Source organism: Gallinula chloropus, assembly GCF_964237585.1.
Source record: "Gallinula chloropus genome assembly, chromosome: 4".
Taxonomy (NCBI): Eukaryota; Metazoa; Chordata; class Aves; order Gruiformes; family Rallidae; genus Gallinula; species Gallinula chloropus.
The window spans coordinates 20,891,176-20,904,437 of record NC_140088.1 but is presented as its reverse complement, the minus strand read 5'-3'; the positions used below and the strand labels follow the sequence as shown (position 1 = coordinate 20,904,437).

The 13,262-nt window shown below is 46.8% G+C and overlaps 1 protein-coding gene across 4 annotated transcripts; it reads left to right on the top strand.

The window, feature by feature from the left end:
* The first annotated feature begins 4,524 nt into the window (after positions 1–4,524).
* POLR2L (RNA polymerase II, I and III subunit L) lies at positions 4,525–9,665 on the top strand. 4 transcript variants are annotated; one of them, XM_084263004.1, is made up of 3 exons: positions 4,525–4,616; positions 5,075–5,182; positions 9,200–9,665. In XM_084263004.1, exons 2-3 carry the CDS (start codon positions 5,088–5,090, stop codon positions 9,306–9,308), a joined length of 204 nt encoding a protein of 67 aa, XP_084119130.1. In that variant the 5' UTR covers positions 4,525–4,616; positions 5,075–5,087; the 3' UTR covers positions 9,309–9,665. The 4 variants fall into 4 exon arrangements, with proteins under 4 accessions (XP_084119130.1, XP_084119127.1, XP_084119129.1 ...); XM_084263001.1 differs by having other exon boundaries at positions 4,547–4,642; XM_084263003.1 differs by lacking the exon at positions 4,525–4,616 and adding an exon at positions 4,627–4,767.
* The last annotated feature ends 3,597 nt before the right edge of the window (positions 9,666–13,262 follow it).

The following is a 13,262-nucleotide window of genomic DNA, read 5'->3' as shown; positions in this document are numbered from 1 at the left end:
CCTCTCCTTGGTTTTCTCCACCTCTATACCATCACATATAAAGCAATATCCAGTGATGGGGGTGGAGACATAATGGGACAGAAAGCAACACAACCAAAAAATAAAGGGGAAAACAAATCATAATTCCGGCTTAGCCTTTGCTCCTTGAGCTAGCAAGCTTTATAGATAGGGAAAGGAGGGAAGTCCTTCTGAAGTCTCACTAGCTAGCTCCAGAGCCAGACACTTTTCTTCCCCTTTTGTGGAATGGGATGAATGGCACTTCTGAGTAGTTAACCAGGACTAGAGAAAGCCCAAAAGTAAACCTGCAGGATTTAATAGACATGGTGGAGAAGATGCCTGAGAAAACAGCAGCCAAGCTTCGTCTTGCATGGTTGGGGTTTTTTTCCTATCTTTCCCTCTCACTCTGGCTCTCTACTGCTACATATTTATTTGTTAAGTTTTCCACGTCACATTTCAGTTCCTGACTAACGTCCTACTTAATCACCCATCTCAAGATTCATGCAAGTTGTCTTTTCTCAGGGTTCTCTCTCTGGTTTTGCTGAGATCCAAGGAGTGGAACACTGAATACGGTGCCATGAACTTCGTCAATCATGTACACAATCCTGAGGTGTTAGTCAGATACAGAGTGAAAGCTGGTAACATGTTTTCTCTAAAGGACCAGGAGAAGTAACAGGAAACAAGAGCTTTTAACTAGAAACAGAGCCAACAGGGGTAGCCTCAGATTCATAAAAGGTTGCAAGTCGCAATCAATAGTACCAAAACAATTCTTCACTGAAACGTTCTCCTAAAAAGTCCTGAATTCAAACAAGTCGTCACTATTCTTGAACATAATTGCTACCTAACGGGCAAATCAGATCTTCAAGAGAGACCCAAGTCTTCAGTTCTGGTGATTATCTACATGTATTCAGAAACAAGCAAACTCAACCAAAGAGAAACAATCAGGTAAGGTGAAAAGCAGTGAAAAGTAATAAGGATCCAGAACGGTGCTGGTGCAAACCTAAACTTGACCCACTGCAATCCACAAAGTTTAAAAAAAATAAAAAAAAAACCCAGAAAAAAAACCTAACCCACACCACCAACAACAACAAAAAAACCCAAGCACCACACCATAAAATCCTCACCAAACACCTAACTTTCTCAGCCACTGGTTTCTCATGCTACCAGTATAAGTGAAGAGATGTCACAACTCCTCCTACAGCCCTACAGAGTCAAGGTCACAAAAGACACAATCTGCCAACGTAAGTTACAGAAAGTCATACGGCCACTCAGGCCATGAAAGTATTTTAAGAATAGTTCAGTCATCAGGTCACTTAACTGGCTTTTTGGGAGGGTTGTTTTTTAAACATGTAGCAATATTTTCCCTTATATTTTGCAGCTGGGAGGATAAGCAGCAGGATCTGCTCTGCAGTCACCAGTTCCTGCAGCAGTCATGCCTAGTTGCATTTTGTAGATCGAAATCTACAAAAAAGTGCCAAGAACAAGCCTCAGCCCAGCAACAACGGTGGGACAGAATACTGTCAACTTGTTTAGATAACAAGAAGTCCTGTACTCCATTAACCAATGAGTGGGATGCATTATCCGCAATACCCCACAACAAAGCCTCACATGACAGAAACTGCTCCAGGAACCTATCAGAAAAGCAGTCCACAGTTTTCAAGCCTGCTTCAAGTCAATTAGTTCTAGAGAATTCTCTTCTGCTCAGTGCTGATGGGTTTCCTGACCACCAGGCTGTCTGAAGAATCAGCAGTTTGGCTGCTTGATGAGGATGGCAAGAGACCAGAAAGGCCACAAGAACTTACTGTAGGAAAGATCCATGCAGTTCTAGAATTAATTCTAGGAGACAGGACTCAAATTCTTGCATTTCTTCTCAAAGGATGCTTAAAGAAACCTAACTCTCTGATTCTTCTGGTTCTCACCCCTCTTCAGAAGGATGAGGAGACCAAATTTGACAAAATACTGAAGTGCAACAGCTGAGTAACAGCAGTACCCAGCTCACCTGAAAAAGAGGAGTTGAAAGATGCATGCCACAAGTGGCTCACTCTTCCCAGTCACCCTAATCATAGTGAGCCACAGCCCATAAAACACTGCTCCTGGTTCCTAACAGTCATGTGCACACACAGCTCTCTTCGACTTCCGCGGTTTGGCAAGCAGTCAGATTAAACAGAGGATACATGAAGTGGAGCAGAGAATGTTTTCAGTATGTAGCACTCTCCAGGTCATCGATCATAGAAATCCTTACATTTTCTAGAAGCAAAGAAGCTACAGCAATAAAAGACTGATTCGTTCATTAAGACCATCACCCAGCCAAAGCAAGTTATCCAGACAAGTGATAACAAAGTTCAAGTAATACTGTGAGAACAAGCAGAATAAAGTTTCTTTGAATAAACAATGCTCAAAGTCAGGTATGAGAGCTAGGTCTGCAAGTTAAAATTTCAGTTGTATTTTTTAAGAAATAAGCAAGCACCTTTCTACAAGGCAGCTGTAAGATGGTAGCCTACATCTAACGATGTGGCTCTGCCATGAAGCCCCCTGTAACAGCCCCTCTTTCTCACTCCCAACCGCACATTTCCACTTCCAAATAGAAATGTCTTTCACTGCACAGTTCAGTAAGAAAATTACTTCGGAGCCCTGGTGCTGAAAACGCATCAAAGTACAAGCTTGAAATTCTCAAACACATACACACACACACCCCCTCTGCAAGAAATCAAAAGGAAAAGACAAGACACTCTGGCTCCCACTGGCCTACAATAACAGCAATGACAATAACCTAGAGATCGCAGGAGGTTCATCTACCCTCCATTGACTTAGTCGCTTCCTTTACAACTACCTATAATTGTTCGTGGGACTGCAAAAACTGCTGTCTTTTCACTAGCAATTAGAATTCTACAAAATGCTTCCAAACAACCTCCAACCCCCTATCTGTTAAAACTATTTGCTTTTTTACGGTTCAAGTTAGGTCTGGCGTTTCTGTGCAGAGGGTCAATAATCCAGTCGTTCAAAAAATAGTCACGAAAGACGTATTAACATAAGCTGTGCATTAAGACACAATTATTTATACGCCTGACAGTAATGGCCCTGCGCTGAGCAGTGTGTCTACTCACAGACGCTTCAGCAGGAAAATAAAACACTTTTAGGCAATTTCTGCTCTGCCCAAGGACAATTAGCATAACGCTAAGGCCGTAACGAGAGAACAATACGGACTGACAACGCTCAGGCTAATGCTCCATCCCAGAGTCTCCAGAAGCAGCCGTGTCCGCCCCTAAAGTTTGCGGCCATCGCAGCACGCTTCCCTCGCTAGGCACACACCGCCGAGCGCTTCCCCAGCCCTTGGATTCATGGAGTAACCGTCTCAAGACGCGTTCTCCTCTGCTAACGAGCCTCCCCGCCTTGGGGTACCCGGTAGAAGCGGTCGCTTCGCCTGCGACCGGCCGCTGCCTCCCGAGCAAGGGGAGCGCCCCTCGCACCTCACGCACCGGGGAGAAACGCTCCGGTCCCTGCGGCGCTGCCCCTGTACAGCCGGCAGCGCCTCACGGGCAGCGCGTACCGCTCTCCAGCCGCTTCCTTTCCGTCACGCGTCACGCAGCAAGACGGGGCGACATCAAAAGTTAAACGGGACAGCGCCAAGTCCGACCTGGCCCCGGAGCCGAGAAACTCCCGGCAAGCCGGCAGCCCCGACAGCGCCCACGGTTCGCCTGGGACCCGAGGGCGGGCTCGGGCTTCCAAGAAACGAAGCACCGTCCGGGCCGCGCAGAACGACGAGGAAAGCAGCCGCCCCCCGGGACCGGCGGCGGGAAGGCGGAGCGGGCGGCCAGGCCGGGCGGCAGCCGCTCCCGCCTGAGGGAGCGCGGAAACGGCCGCGGCAGGGCTCGCGCGCCGCCTTCCCGGAGGCGCGACAGGGCGGCCCGCGGCGCCGCGAGCCGGCCGCTGGGGAGTCCCCACCGCCGCCCCCCGCGTCCCCCCCACGCCCTCCGCCGGCCGGCCGCTCTGCAGCCACGGCGGCGGGGGCTCTGCCCGCTGCCAGGGCGAGCTCTCCAGCCGCGGAGCCACCGCGGGCACCACCGCGCCGGAGCCCCTGCCCGCCGGGGAGCGAACCGGCGGGCGGGCTGCTGCGGGGTACCCCGGCTCCATCCCACAGCCCTGCCTGCCCTGTCCACCCCCCGCCTGGCAGGGCTGCCGAGTGCCGGGCTGCGGCCACCAGTTGCGCTTCCCGCCCCAGACGGCTCCGGTACCTCAGCCAGGATGGGATGAGAAGTGTCGTTGCTGCAAAAGCCCTCTCGTAATGCAACAAGTGCCCACCCACCTGGGAACGAGGAGGGGAAGGAGGAGCAGGGGCGGGCGCCGCGCTCGGTCGCCCGCACCGCCGGTGCCGCCACTCTGCGCTCCCGGCGCCCCGGCTGCCACTCAGCGCGCCACACGCGAAACGCGAAAAGAAGCCCGCCCCGTGCACGCGCTCTCTTGGGCCGCCCGGGACGCCGTACGCCTGGCCGCTACCATTCTGCCGCCCCGCACAGAAAGAGGGGTGTGCCGGAACGTCTCCCGCCTGCCCGCCGCGGCGGCCCACCTGGAAGCCGCGCGCTTTCACCCGCCTCGCCGCGCTGGTAGCGCCCAGGCAACCGGTACGGGAGCGCGGGGAGCCGTTACGGTAGGAATCGCCTCTCGGGGTTGCGCTTCCCTCAGCGCTTCGGCGGGGCTGGGACCCACCTCGCCGCCTTAGGGTGAGGATCGCGGGTGAACTGAGACCGGCCTGCCCCGGGGAGGCCCGGCCCGGTGAGCGTAGGCCTCGGCCTCCCCCGGCCCTACCCCAGGGCCTGTGTCTCCCGGCCGTGGGGCAGGGGCAGCCGGCTGCCGGGCGCTGGCCGGCTTTCCTCGCAGCAGAGCGCTGCCGCCCTGCTCGGAGCCGCCTCGGTGCGGCGGGGTGGCGGAGCGCGGCCTAAGCGGGCCCTTCTCCCGCTTACTGACTGACGCGCAGCCCGTCGGGGCGCCGTTTGAGGCTCGGGCAGGTGCTGATGTTCGCTGATGGCCGCTGGCTTCGCAGAGGTGTGATGCGGTGGGGTCTGTTTTTGTAACGTTCTAGCTACGGCGCAGAGATGATCATCCCAGTCAGATGCTTCACCTGCGGCAAAATAGTCGGAAACAAGTGGGAAGCCTATCTCGGCCTTCTGCAGGCGGAGTACACAGAAGGGTGGGTATCGCTTCCGTACGGGCTTTGACACGGATTTGAGATGAGACTGCACAGTGTGTAAGATATGTGAGGGCAGGATCGTGGTACTACAAAGTAGCTGTGAAGAGGCCAAAAACTACCGCTACATCCTGAGGTTAGAAATCGTAATAGGCAGCAATGTTCTCATTTCCCTCCTGAATCTTTCTGAGTAGCGGTATGGAAGATGCAAAGTCATAACCTTTATACTCAAATAGTCTCAAATATTTAATGCCAAATGGAATGGGAAGGAAAGAAACAAGCAGCACAGTCAACTTTGACATCAATGTGGGTTTTTTTTAAAAGGGAGAGAAAGCAGGAGTTATAAGTAGTGACTAACATAGTTCACAATCTGTATGTCTCATAGGCTTTCTTAAATGCACTTTTCATAACCCAGAATTTCTAACCTCATTTGAAAGTGCTGGATTGTGGGGGTAAAGGGGGAGAGTTAAACTGATATAGATGCTTGACTGATACTCCTAACAATTCTATTTTAAGAAGTCTGAGCATGCTTTGCATAGTGAGAATTGCCTTTAATAGTTCAGGCAGGATCTAGCTGTGGTGGGACTATATCAGAAGGGTTTGAGAAAGTAACTCTTGAGAAATATTTATGTTGGCATCAAGTTTACACATGAGGAAAAAAATCCCACAGATACCTGCCATTCAAAGGAGTGGAAAAAATGTTAGAAGTTTGAGAGACTTCCCAGAGTGACATTGAACTGTTAAGCAGAAAGAAAAAAGTATTTGCTTTGTATTCAGATGGGTAGGGTCACTAATAGGCTTTTAAATGGGGTTGTGTCTATGAACTATCAGAGGAATGTATATTATTAACATAGATTTCATTGTGTTTTTTCTGAAGTAAATCTGAAAACACTGGTTTTCAGATTTCAAATAGCATGGCTTAGGAAGCTATTTTGTCAAATGCTAAACAGTAGAGCACAGAGCAAATGGGGAAGGAAAGCTTTGGGTTTTGAGCCTCATCTAAACTTATAGGAAGCTGTGATTATTCTATGTGCTTCTCACGGCTCAGTGTGGAGTCTGTAGGGGAAAGGTCTCCTGTCCCCCCACTATTTATCGATTTCATTAAAAACTGACCCATGAAAATAATTTGATACTTTCCCTGTTACTTCTGAGAGGGGCCTTTTCAGAGTGCATTTACATCCCAGAACATGTCAGATGTAGCTGAGTAGAATATTTGAGCTGCTAAACTAAACCTCTTTGGAAAGTTCCCACCAAGAAAAAAGTTTCATTTATGGAGTTAAAAGCACTAAAATAATAGTACAGGTTGCTAATCATTTCTCACTAATTGTAAAATTTATCACAGCTATTCTGGTAGCACTTCTGACTTATTTTCCAAGTGTTACATTGTAATGTTTTTTCCTGTCTTCATTATTCCTTTGCTTTTGTAGAGTACAGGACAGAAAGATACACATTTGCCCTGGTTTTGGCTGGGACAGAGTTAATTTTCTTTGTAGTAGCTGGTACAGTGCTGTGTTTGGGATTTAGGATGAGGTAACAGGTTGATGTTTTCAATTGTTGCCAAGCAGTCAAGGACCAACTTTTCAGCTTCTCCTACTGGCCTGCCAAAGAGAAGGCAGGAAGCGCCCCAGAAGCTGTGAGGGGGCACAGCCAGGGCAGCTGAGCAAAGGGATATTCCATACCATATGTATATTCAGCATAAAACTTGGGGGTGGGCTGGGAGGCAGGTCAGCTCAGGGTCTTGCAGAGCATCAACTTTTGGTGGTGAGAAATGGTTCTATTCATCACTTGTTTCGTATATTATTCTTATCTTCCTTTTTTTTTTTTTTCTCCTATTAAATTGTCTTTATCTCAGCCCTCAAGGTTTTGTTTTTTTTTTTTCCCTTTTCAATTCTCTTCCCCCATCCCACTGGGCACAAGGGGAGTGAGCAAACAGCTGTGTGGTTGTTTTAGCTGCCTGCCAGGTTAAGTCACAACAACATTGTTACTCATAAATGCTCACTTGAAAACAATTGCTGTGGTCACTGGTGTGATTCTGGGATGCAGAATCTAATGCAGTTTTGGTACTGTAAGATCAGAAGCAAAGTTTACAGGTATCAAACAGTTAAAATCTTACTCTGCAGAGTCAGAATCACTATTTAATAGCAACTTAAATGAATGGACAAAAGGAAAGACAAACTTGTTTAAACAATTTGAGGTCAAAATTACTCTTTTTCCACAAGTTCTTGGAAGCTAGAGGAAAAGTTGTTTAAACTGAAACATATGACTTCAAGTTGTGATGAATGGGAGTATTTTGCATCTCTGATAATTGCATTTAAGAGTTCAGAACTTTCCAGATAGCTCTTAAAACTTAGATATCAACAGCATTAGACACTTCAAGTGTTTTGCAAAGTTTAAGTATCATGTGATATTTATATAAACATCATTTTACAAAAATACTCTGTTCATGTACTTGTCTTAAATGACTTTTGTAAGTGCTAGTCCTAGGATGAATAATAGCCCTGCTATTCAACCCAGTAAAGAACTGTTGATAGGTACAAGGACTAATTGAGGTCATCAGAAAAGCTGCTGGGGTTTGAATCCATGCAGTTAGACTGAACTGCTTGAAGTCAAACAACCTTATACCGTGGCTCAGCTTACGCAGAGGCTTCCTTTTGATCATTTGTACTTTATAGAAGTATCTATCAGCATCTTCCTGCCAGAGAATTACAGGTTTCAGGAAATTACATTTGTCTTAAGAAAATGCTGGATTGTTGTGCAGCATCATATAGATCTAAAGACCTGAGATTGGTTGTATTTCATGAAAGTCAAATTCTGGTGTCTCAGGCTGGCTTTATGGGTACTAAAGAGCTTATCTTTGAGAGGTCTGATAGCCATCGCCACTGAAGACACGTGCAGTGGCTTATGCTAGGATGACTCATACCCAGCCCTACGAATCTGAGCAGCCACTCAGAAGGAATTAAGCAGAAAGACTGTAAAACACAAATTTCTTGTTGAGAGGTCTGCACAGCCTTATTTGTATGTTTGTGGGGAACAGGTTGTATAACTGAATGCCTTCTTACATGGGAACTGGAAAGGAATTTAGCCGTCCTCAGAATTGGCACCTCATCCACATGCGGGGTAGTTTGCGTTTCGAGTTATTTTGGTTTCTCTATATCTCTCACCCTTTTAATGTGGCTGAGATCACAAATTCATCTTGTTAAGTAGGCAAATACCATCGGTAGCTCACAGAAGTGTTTTAACAGTGCTTAGAGATGCTAACAAGAGCATGGATAACAGTTTTTAGAGATGCTATTCCTTATTCCTGTGTCAGGAGACCTGTCTAGTGCTTTTGCACTACCTTCTACCATACAGCTAGCAGGAACTGTAGCCAGCAGAGGTAATCATGGACCATCCAAGATTGTATGAGGGGTGGAAGTGACTTCCCAGGTTTCAGAACTGTGCTCCTGTTAATACATTCACATCTCTTGGTTGGATTTTTAACCAGATCAGCTCCTCTCTTTTCTAGAGACTGGCATTTGTAAAAGGAGGGCTGCATTACTGTAACTAAATAATTGAGATTACAAATGTCTCTTTCCAGCTGTGAAGACTAAAATTTTATTTCCAAACCCAAAATACTTGCATCTTGCTTAGCCTTGCTGTTCCCTGACCAAATATGCCCTCGCACGGGCAGTAGTTCAGAAGAAGAAAATCACGAGAGTTGTCTGTTAGGGTTCTGTTCCTAGGGGAGTTCTGCAGGCTTACCTCTGAAAGTCTGGCATCTAGCTGACACAATTACTATCTTTGACAGATGATCACATGCTCTTGCAGGCCAGAGAACAGGCAAACACCCTGTCAACAGCAGTAAATGGAAAAGAGCATTAACAGCACATAATAAATTTCTATTTGTTAGTTTGAACTGCAAACAAGTTTTCCTCTATGACTAAGCTCAAAATAATCAGTATGTTGCTTAGGAACACGTAACAAGTGGTTCTGGCTCGCTTCATCCCTTTTTTTTTTTTTTTAATTGTTGTTCATTTATAGAGATGCCCTGGATGCCCTTGGTTTGAAGAGATACTGCTGCCGCAGAATGCTCCTAGCCCACGTGGATCTGATTGAAAAGCTTTTGAATTACGCACCCCTGGAGAAATGAGATGAAGAAAGTACCGTGCTGCAAGCCATGTGGAACGTATCTCTAATTCTAAACTTGAAACTGAACTTCAGGCAGTTAAGGATGAAAACCACCTGTAGTGCAGACATGGGGAGAAGCTTACCTTCCCAAGAAGATAATGGCCCCAGCCACTAACCTCTCTCAAGGAAACAAAGGAAAGATGACATCCACTTAACCACGATTTGAAGATTGAATTAAAAGTTTAGATGCTTCTTTTTAAATCTGTGTTTGGAGTTGTTGCAAGCTTTTAGATATTCTGCCAGCAACAATAAATGTATGTTCACATAGAAAAAACTATATTTTATAACAATGTTGAAATAAAGGAGGTCTTCCCCTGTAGCTTTCCTACAGTTTCTGGACCTTGCCATTTGCTTGTGCTAGTTACTGTGAGGTTAGGAGTACTGTTAAGCCATTGGTTTGATGTTTTGCATGGGGGAGGCATGGGGATTATAGAATCAGCAAGGATGGAAAAGGCCTTCAAGATCATCAAGTCCAACTGTCAGCCCTACACCACCATAACCTCTACAGGTTAGAAACGTGGGACTGAAGCTCAGGGTTCCAGAAGACAGGTAAGCTGGGTAAGAACAAGGTGTTACTGTTGACAGCTGCTGGTCCTAGCAGCGCGCACTTTGTGCAGCGGTTAAAAACAACTTGTGGCCTCTACCCCAATTCTTACAAAACACCAGGGCTGCTGGATTTATTGTAAAAACCAGTGAATCCGGTGGTGCAGTGCCCTTCATTTAGGTACAACATGTATGAGCGTTCCCAGGGAGAGCACTGGATGTGAGATTTTACACATGCTGGTGTGAACAGGATCAAAGTCTCGCTCTTGCCAAGCACCTGCACCGCGCTCTAGCTTCCCGCCTGTTAGTCATTCCATCGGCCTCACGTTGTGCTGCGCGTGTGGCGCGGTACTGCCTGGCCCGGAGTGTGCCTTGTGCTCTCCTGGGGCAATGAAATGCTGAGAGGTCAGCTCTGTGTGCAGGGCCCGCAGAGGTCACCTGTGTGGAGAGACAGGCCCTGACCCTGCCAAAGGGTCTTGCATTCCTCTCACACTATTGGCTTGAAAGCTGGACCGCGTTTCACACTGCTCTAACACCCAGAAACACACCATTCCAGGTGTGTGTGTGCAGGCAGACACCCCCACCTTACCTGGAAGGGAAGGAGGTCAGTTCCTACATCTGCATCTGGTCAGGGCTCTGTTCAGATGCAGCTTCACCCATATGCTAACGCAGGACAAATCCTCCAGCAGCCTTGTGGAAAAAGAGCTGGAACAGCTGATAATCCCTCAGTTTGCAGTCTGTTACTCCTCGGTACAGTTACACTTTCAGTGCTCACATATCACACTGCTGGCCAAGAAGGATGTCTCCGGATTCTTTTCCATAGTTAAAGAACTACAAAGAAGGTATTTTGAAAAAATCCTGTTTTCCAGAGATGATAATTATGCGCTTACCAGGTCAAACTTGTTCGCACAAACCTTAAAACTAGATTGTCTCACCAAAAAAGCAGCAGGACAGCTTGCCTTTGGCTATCACCCCACCAATCTTTACACTTGAACTTGCTTTTCAATTTAGTACAGAGCAATAGTAGCTGTTTCCAGTATTCAGCAGTTCTTTGCTGAAGACATTTTAAAACCATATGCTTTATCCTAATGCAAAGAGAATTAAGCAATTAATTCTAGCATTTCTTTCATAGTTGGTTGGCTAGCTTATGTTCTGTGCTAGCTAGCTAAATACACTCTTTAAAAAAGCAAACCACAAAAACCCCGCTTCTCTTTCAGGCTATTTAAAAGTGACACTATGAAATATAAGGTGACCTTTCCAAAGTGAACTCCTGTAAGACACTTTCCCGTGCTACAGTGGAGCGTTACACAGAGATACGTGCCAGCTCGCTCGCAGAGAGATCAAAACGCTGGGCCCAGCGCTCGTTCCGTGAGCTGTACTGAGAAAGCGCAGCAGCCCGGGCTGGTGCGTCTGGCAGAGGCAGCCCTGCATTATGCCGTGTGGAAAGCTGTCCTGCTTCGGTGCCAAGGAACTGGATTAGATGAGCCGACAGGACTTTGTTTCGATCTGCAAAAGCAATTCTGTAATCTGGTTTTCTGCTTTAGAACAACATGTTTCTTTTCAAAGCTGATGCCGTGCTGTCTGATATGAAAAGCTATGGCTCTTAAATACTTAAAACGAAGATGCCACTTGTAAAAACTCATCAGGCCTCGCTCAGAAATTCAAAGGAATGCCAAAACCACCACGGCTGCCTCATTGCTGTTTCTCACACAGAACGGGGTGCGGTGGAAGCCGGCGTCAGTCTGCTATCGCTCCGGCAGACAGATGTTACACAAGGAGCAGCGAAAAAACCCCGAGCAGGGAGGCTAACTTGCAGCAGGCATTAATATTAGCTCACGCAGCACATGACAACCTGTCTGCACCACAGCTTTTCCTCGGGAGTTTGCAAACGCAGCATTGACCAAAAAAAAGCCGCTTCTGTAGTGTGGTGAAGCAAATGGTTTATCGTGTTCATATGAAAGGTTGTCTCCAGAGTTTTGTCCTTGGGAGGGCTAGGAGCAGCAGCAGAGCTTAAATCCCGTTCCATAAGGAGTCAGTGGATTTCTGTAAATCCCAGCCTTCACTCCTGCTCTTTGGTAACTAGGAAAGTAATTCCCTTTTTGCTGTCACTTCTCCATGCTTGCTTCTGCATCTGTTAATAACATAAGCGTATTGGATCTGCTTTCTAACCTGCCAGATCTCTCTGAGAAGAGCCATTAAATAGGCTCACAGTAATTGTACTTTTTAAAGCCGATGTAAAAGACATGTAAAATGCATATACACAGAAAAATAAAGCCTCACTTTTCTCTAAATCGTCATAAAAAGGAGCCCTTAGCAGAATCAACAGAAAGGCAGAAGCGGCAAAAAAGATAAATCATACTGAATATGCAGCCTTTAATTACATGCAGAGATCTGTCAATTGGAAGATCACTGAAGGAAAAAAAAAAGCCCCCAAAATCCCACTGCTCCTCTGCAGTTATTCATTTAATTCAATAACACATCTTGGAAATTTTTCAAGCTTGTTTTGAAAGGCAGTCGCAGGGATTATGCTGACCTGGGGCAAGCATGCATTGCAATCCAAAGTGTAACCAAAGAACCGCTGCCACCCAGGCTGCGGCCTCCCTGGGGCCTGGGTGGCCTCAGGCAGGAGTTTCACACACCACTTTCATATAAAAATAATGAAGTAGTGCCAAGAAGCATATGATGGGAGTCAAGGTCATGAAAGCAAAAAAGGAATCTACTTGTAGAGTCCAGCTTCTACCTGGAGCATCAGCACTGAGGTGTGTGTGTGCTCGGGAAGCTTTGTGGTTCTTAAAATGACAGTTTTAGACAAAAAAAAAAAAAGACACCTACCCAAAAAAAACCTCTTGATCACAACTCTGCGTCCACCTGCAGGAAGTGGAGTGCTTTTGTGCCTATCTGTAACAAGCCTCAAGCCTTCTATTTCAAAAGGAGCTTTGCTCTGAAAAACCCACCTCTTGTGAGGGTCTCACCCCAGGGTGATTTCCTGAGAGATGCGTGCTGGGCTTTTGTTCTTCCCATGACCTTTCCCCAAATGCAGCCTGGAACTGGCTGCTGAAGCCTGACTTCTTGCCTGTGCTTCTTGTCTATATGAAGAAAAATGAAAACTCTGAAAAGTCTGATTATAACCAGAGCACAAACCCCGTAGCTGTACGTTTCCATAGAGATGCCTAACTAGCCCGGTGGCTACAAACCTATGTTTCATTGGTAATAAACCATGAGGATCCAGAACATGCACTACATTTTCCCCTGCAAATAGTTCTACAGGAAAAAACAAGTTTTCCACCACCACCCACCAAAAAACCCCCACCGAAACCAAGTAGCCCATTTGCCTCTAAACACAATTTAGTTCCACATGGTTTCCAAGTTCAGT

Bases quoted from the DNA above. Each gene is read 5' to 3' on its own strand.
- POLR2L (XM_084263004.1), top strand. From the start codon at position 5,088: ATGATCATCCCAGTCAGATGCTTCACCTGCGGCAAAATAGTCGGAAAC. The intron at 5,183-9,199 runs GTGGGTATCGCT...GTTCATTTATAG, and splicing joins CAGGCGGAGTACACAGAAGG to AGATGCCCTGGATGCCCTTG.